The sequence below is a fragment of the Exserohilum turcica genome, assembly GCF_000359705.1.
Source record: "Exserohilum turcica Et28A unplaced genomic scaffold SETTUscaffold_3, whole genome shotgun sequence".
Taxonomy (NCBI): domain Eukaryota; kingdom Fungi; phylum Ascomycota; class Dothideomycetes; order Pleosporales; family Pleosporaceae; genus Exserohilum; species Exserohilum turcicum.
The window spans coordinates 3,461,869-3,469,025 of record NW_007360136.1 but is presented as its reverse complement, the minus strand read 5'-3'; the positions used below and the strand labels follow the sequence as shown (position 1 = coordinate 3,469,025).

At 44.2% G+C, this 7,157-nt stretch overlaps 1 protein-coding gene across 1 annotated transcript; it reads right to left on the bottom strand.

Annotated features, from left to right (window-relative positions):
* Positions 1-1,480: 1,480 nt before the first annotated feature.
* Positions 1,481-3,078, bottom strand: SETTUDRAFT_155053 (uncharacterized protein; the record flags this gene model as incomplete). The annotated part of the gene is made up of 4 exons (XM_008029687.1): positions 1,481-2,615; positions 2,673-2,775; positions 2,833-2,981; positions 3,029-3,078. 4 exons carry the CDS (start codon positions 3,076-3,078, stop codon positions 1,481-1,483), a joined length of 1,437 nt encoding a protein of 478 aa, XP_008027878.1.
* Positions 3,079-7,157: the final 4,079 nt, after the last annotated feature.

Genomic DNA, 7,157 nt, shown 5'->3' with positions numbered 1-7,157 from the left:
CAATAGAGCTAGCAGAGAACTGTTTAGATATAAAAATCTATGCAGATAATTAAGCTGCTCTACTTAGGTTAAAGACTGCTTCTAATAATCCAGGCCAAGAATGGCAAATTAGATGTATAAAGGCAACAAAGAAACTAGAGGAGATAGGTATACGCCCTAGCCTCTACTGGGTACCAGGCCACCAAGATATCCCTAGGAACGAAAAAGCAGACGCCCTAGCTAAAGAAGCTACTAAGCTAGACCCTCCTTCTACTAGCAAAACTAGCCTAGCTATTACTAGCTCGCGAATTAAGCAGCTAGGAGAGAGAGAATGGCTAAGCTAACTTGAACAGTATAGGAAAAAAGCTACTAGCAAAAATCCACATACGTACGCAGCAAAATACAAGTAGAAGATAAGAAAGCAAATCGCTATTCCTAGCAATACTAGAAGAGAGATTTCTAGCGCTTTCTACTAACTTAAACTAGGGCACTATTACCTAAGGGACTACCTATATAAGAGAGGGAAAGTAGATTCTAATAGTTGCCCCTGCAACTATAGGTCTATACAAGACCTACCTTATATTCTATTTAGATGTAATCTATATAGAGAGGAAAGAAAAGGACTAAGAGAAGCCTGCGAAGGCGATCTATTACTACCTATCCTCTTTTAAACAAAAGAGGGTATAGAAGCAACTATTACCTTTATTTAAGAAACAAAGGCTAGAACACAAGCCTGGTACAAGGGAAACACAGAAAACGAGGAGTAATACCTGTAACAGGTAGCCATACACCTCCCCCACCCTATCTCACCCCTACCTACTAAATAATAGGCTACAAGCCTCACCTTTATCTAGTTAAAACCCCTCCTAAATATCGTAGCTAGAAATAACCTACTTAGATACTTGCAGGCCTAAAAACCCTACACGTCTTATATAGCCCTTCAGGCTGAAAAAGGACGTTAAACTAGAATAATAATAATAATAATAGAGCGCTTCCCCACTATGGAACCTGCAAGGTCTTACAATAAGTGTGATGACAAAGGGCAATTAGTTTAGTTGACTAAAGTGGGAAAACTTCGATAGCTAGATCAAATAAGGCAAGGAAATACATATGAGTAGATTAACGGCCACTTGTATCTCTTATATTATGATTTACTAGACTGCTTTGTACGAACAAGCATATCTGATACATGCATCTCTTCCGTTTTAGGTGTGTAGTATGGTATAAAACTGTTCCGAAACAATTACTACGCAATTTGAGCACTGCTTCCTATTCTCATCCGCCATTGTGGTGATATTCGACTTGGTAGAGTTAGATAGGCACATAACACTGATAGATACAGACTTACCGTTAATGACCTTGAAAAACGCAAAGAAGAGTCGACTTATGGAATTGTAATTGGTTTATACTTGGATTATTAGTATGGTCATGGCCAGCACAGTGTTACTTTTGTGCTTGGGACTTGGACTAGACATACCTCTTAAGAAGGGACTGGGGTCACTCATTTCTCCTGTTTCTTAGTAGCATCCAGCTTTTTTTCCATTTTCTCTCTCCACTGAGGTCCGTTCCTTTTCAGCATATAAATAGCTGCATTGCCGGTAACCCAACAAAACAGGGCAATCATAGTGCACATCCATCCCGTGCCGATGGCGTTGATCAACGGCTGAACAACCACTGTCGCAATAGTGGCCAAGACTTGTCGGACACAGTTGTTCAAGGCCACGCCAGCCGAAGCCCTCTTAGGTGTGAACTCCGTTAGCATAGTTGTGACAGCGCCGAAAACGAGCATAGCGCCAATACCGAAGAAAAAGTTCGCAATGCAAGAGACGATCCAATGGACACCATATTCAGTGACCCAGCCATACCAAATCATAGCGCCAGGATAGAGAGAGGCTGCAATCCACATATTCTCTTGCATGCGATCTTCGGGTAGATAAATTAGTTTGCCTTCAGCATCGTAGCGACTCGCTCGCTGCGCACCACGAGCCATAAGGTAGTCGATCCAACGTCCGCCGGTTTGCGAAGCAACGGCGTAACCCAGCATCGGAGCTATATAGAGCAAGCCGACGATGATCTCATCGAAATTGTACGGGGCCGAGCTATAATCTGACTGGATCGCGATGTTGATGATATAGAGTGCAGCAAAACTCAGGCCGCCAGAGAAAACCGTTACCAGCACAGGAGGGTGTTGGAGTAGGCCGAGAGTCTTGATTGGATCAATGAAGCGTGCCATGGGGCTCTTTTTCTCTGGTGTGCGTCTCGCAACAGTCTCGGGGAGCAGAAGTATGATAGAAAGCAACAGGACACCGCCAAAAATGCAAAGCGCCCAGAGCGTGCTTCGCCAACCGAGCGTTTGGGTCAAGATACCGCCAATGATAGGCGCAATACCTGGTCCGCAGAGGGGACCCAAGAAGAATATTCCCATCGCTTTGCCTCGCTTTCTGGGTTCCCAAAGATCAGAAACTGTTCCTGAGCCGACAGTTTGCACAGCACCCGCAGCGCCACCAGTGAGAATTCGGAAGAGAATAAGCATTTCGATGTTGACGCTGACAGCACTGATGGCCGAGAATATGACGAAAAGCAGGAACGAACTGATGTAGACTGTCCGCCGTCCTAGAGTTTCTGACCAAGAAGACCTGTTGAGAGCGTCAGTCTCGTATAGCTTATTGCGTTATGTTGGATGCAGCACGAACCACCACATAGGCGTGATCGCCATTATGAACAGGTAGAAGGCCAATGATAAGTTGATTACAGTTTGTGAGGTGTGCAAGTCGTCAGCAACTGGACGCAGAGCAGCTGCAAAAAATGTCAGTACTGTACGCTTTAAGGACTGAGATGCGCTGCTCGACCCACGATAAAAGATGGCAGAACCAGTGGAGCTAGTCGCAGCCGCCAATGCAACAATGATGGTCATCGCCCACTTCTTCCCCGCTGAGTATTTTGATGGCTCCTCAACCTCAGGGATAATCGATAAATTGGCCCAAAGTCCACGCCGCTGTGCTCTAGGCACAGGGATCGCTCCTGTTGCAGGTGCTTCTTCCTGCTCTACTTGAGCAGAGCCTTCCTTTTGTGGGAGGTCCTCGTCTCGATCCTTCTCATTGTGAGTATGGCTGGCTGTCGTCAGGCTTGTATTACTAGATTCTTCGTGCTCTGTAGTCAGAACGGTAGCAAGACCCTCTGTCGGAGGACCTGATGCTACGTTCGTGGTCTGCATTATCAAGATTTTCTGCTAGGTGTAATTAAAGATGAGATAGGCAGAGCGTGAAAGTAGCGTAGGAACTCTGTGAGAACAAAGCTGTTGTTAAATTTGGGATCACGGCAAACGACATGTGTATGGTCGGCCTGGTACCTTCGGACTTAGTACGGAGATACTCGGTCGTGGATGCGGGTTTCCAAAAGAGCGCAAACCCGAAACCCGATTGGAGGAGACAAGCGAGACTTGGAGATACTTACCTGGGAGATAGCGGTCGGAGTCCGACTCAGGGAGAGTTACCCTGGTACGCATAGAGGACCATCGAGTCATATGGGGATACGTACGGAGCTATTGTGAACTTCCGCAATGCCCGAGCAATCACCCAATCATGTAATCTCGTAGGAATCACCGAAGACAATCCGCCCCATAATAAATCTATACAATGACGTGTTCGCTTTGAAGGGGCCGATTCACACTAGTCATCCATCGCGTTATGACCAAGGGTTGGAGTTATATGTTTAGTACGAGCTTTGAGAAAGTTCCACTTGTTCGAGTGTGATATGCTTCCATTCAAGCCTGAACAAGGACGCGTTCTGTACAGAGCGCATCGTCCATCTCCCTCCTCTGGTTTTCGATTTGATTCATCCAGGAGTATTCTAATTACGATCATTTTATCTGTAGAGTATACCTCCATCAATACTGCATTGGCACTAAGCGACGTCTCGCATCTATTACAAGCTTCGTTTCTCCAACGCCTTCAGGCATTTCGTTTTCCAAAGTTGCCGGAAATCGGATTGAGTTTGACTACAGGGTGTAATTTTGCCTATATACTGCTATCGGCAATATGTTCCATCTCCATCTTGACATCATACTTTGTCTTCCCGGTCGATTTGGGACAGCCTGCTGTCCTGGAACTCTTCGCCGCATCAAAGTAACGAAAGTCCTCACGCTGCGATGGAATGTCATTCTGGCAAAATTCAGCTAGGAGCCGGAATCGTTACATAAACTTTGCATAACGTAGATCACGGGGAAGCGGGACATGAGTTCCCGACCTCCCTTGATACACTTCGTGTCCCTCGACAATGAACGCGACAACCCGCGATTTAGACGCGCCTCTCGAATCTCGGATACAGAATGCTGTTACTGATTTGCGCACTAGCGTGTTCTCCTCTATCCACGAGTGTGCGAATGCTTGGCAGGTGTCAAAGTCTCATACTGGATGTCTGGACGAACATCGTGGTCTACGAGCCACAAATCTCTACAAATACTTTTGATCATGGAGGAGAGTACTCTTGTTGCAGCTTTAGCTACATATCAAAATTAGTCACGTGTTAGCTTAGTTATTATTTTCCTATAGAAGCTTAAAATAGTTATAAGACTTTATTAGTAGAATTAACTTTAATTAGCTTTAAAAAGCCCTACTATTACTTATTGAGGAATTATTAAGATATTAAGAATCTCTATTTTAAGTTAGTAATACTAAGCATTTATTATATTATAAATGCTAAAATAGCTAAAACACTAGAGAAGCTAAAATGCTAAAAAGCTAGAAAAGCTAGAAAAGCTAGAGAAGCTATAACTACTATTATAAGATAACTATAAAAATAGTACTATATTTAAGCTCTATACAACCCTAAATAACGTAGCAAAATTCAAAAGTAGGTAAAGCTGCACCTCTTTTTAGCTCTATTACAGGCTATAGGAATGTTTATACAATAGCTCTCTCAATTTGAGATTGCTAGTTTCCCTCCGTCGCCCGCGTTAGCAGTTGAAATGGCCGAAGAAGTCCGCCGCTCTCGATACCGTCTTACAGCTACACCGGCCTTTCTACGACCCATTGGCAAACACTAGCTCTACCGCTTCTGTACCCAACACTCTAAGGTTAAGAGTATCTAGGCGTGATAATATCGTGTGCGTACAGCATAATACTTCGATTCTCCAGAGCATGAAGAAGTTTCTCGAAGCAGTAACCAAGCTATTCCTCCACTACCAATACTACCAAACGATGCTTTACGATATATAGAACGGCCTATAAACAAAGAAAGAAGGAATCTACTAACTACTCCACCCATACATAGAGTAGAGAATTTTCTCTTCTTATTTCTCGCCCTCTGCATGGACAGTATGGTTACGTCAAGAGAGTTTCACGAACCGATCAGGCTGCTAGAGTCGTTGTCTAGAATTGTAGCGCGGTTTTCCACAGTGAAAAGATCTATGGCTAATAGGAAATTGGCAGCGGAGTGCTCTGTCCGGACAATGTATAATTGTTTCTTAGAACCTGTGCCACATGGTTGGAGTTCCCGTGGTGACGGGCATTGTGCGTGTACTGTTTTGGAAGCCCCTCAATCATTGGCGCTTTGCGGACGGTATTGCGACACTTCCATTTGTAGGCGAACGCTATTGTTGGCATAGGATTCTACTCATATGTACTCACATGGCGACTTCTACTAGTGGAGTGGTATTTCCGATGTGCTAGAAGGATTGTTCCACGTAACTAGCAAATTTGATAATGCATTTAGATAGCAGAATGACATGGTGCTATGCGTGTTTCGCTAGTTCTTAGTATAATAAATCGAGATTATGAAGTTCCTGTGTGGTAGGAATGGTGACGCCTTCATTTCCCTTTACACGAAGTGTTTAGTTACATACGTATGCTGCACGTTATGCTAACAGAATTGCGTCTCTTCTAGGAACTAGAGTTAGATTCTTCAAAGTGTTTGACCTGCCCCTACAAATTCACCACTCTACCTCGTAAACTTTCTCAATCCCGCGTCTACTCAACCTCCTCTCTGTGTCTTACATGTACGTGCACGCTTATACGCGTATGCGTAACGTGTTTACTTTCCAAAACACAAAACCCCCTTCTGCCTACATTTCTCTGTCAGCAGTATGCTGATGAGTAGACAAATATCATTTTAGTACGTATCTTACCTAACGTGTTTGACCACCGAAATGGCTACTTCTTCTTGGCATTGCGAACATCACGTACAAACTAGAATAACTCAACAATAGTAAGGGATGCTAACTTAGCCAGACGGCAGAATCTTTCTTGATTCTCAATCCTATGCCTTAGGTTAATATAAGAGTGTACGACGCGTTACCACAAGTTTTAACGTTGTTGCGAAATCAACCGCTCCTTGGTCGAATGCGTGGTTTTAAGTTTCAATACTGAACACAGGCAAACTACCAAAGTCTTGCTGTAATCGAAAATCAGGCGACTTTACGGCATATTCTTCGTCTAGATACGTGAGGCTTTGCGTCCTAGCTCTGTAAGGTGGCAGATATGGCAGACGAACCACCAACGCATAGTGGGAAGATTGTAAGAGGAAGTTGCATTGAGTAGTTAGTACAGCCTGCAGCTAACTTGAAAGCAAATCGAGCAAAGGCCCACCAGAGAGCAGCGCAGGAAGACCCACAGGGTATTGACCCATGGCTTCAGCCCGTACGTGAGACCATTCAGAATTGTGGAGTACCTCTAGAAGTCTTTCGAGACGCTTTTCTCGCAGTGTTCACGTCTGGAAAATACATGAGGACTTTTGAGGAAGTAGGACTAGTCCCTATCAACGCGCAGAGAACCATTGATCTCCTCGGTGTGCGCCATCAGACCCTACCATAGCCCCACTAGCCAGAAGCTCCTCCTAATACGTAAAAGTTTGGATTACAATTAATCAAATAGTAGCGCGCTTCGCAAGACCAACAGGTGCTGAGCAAAAGAGTTTTCACTGCTTATTACTTGCGTGAAATCAACGCAAAGAAGGAACGATTCTCGAGCAGCTCGTATTATTATTATTATTATTATTATTCCATTAGAGTCTATCTGCAGTCAGTGACTATGTAAGACTTTGGCCAGAGGCCGTTCTAGGTACAATTTGTTTAAAGTGAGAGTGTTCTCTGTATAGTACTGCTATTGTGCTGCGGTTTAGTCGCTTCTAGCTGCGCTTAAAGCGGACTCCAGTTGCTGAAGAGCAGTTTAGTAAACAGGAAG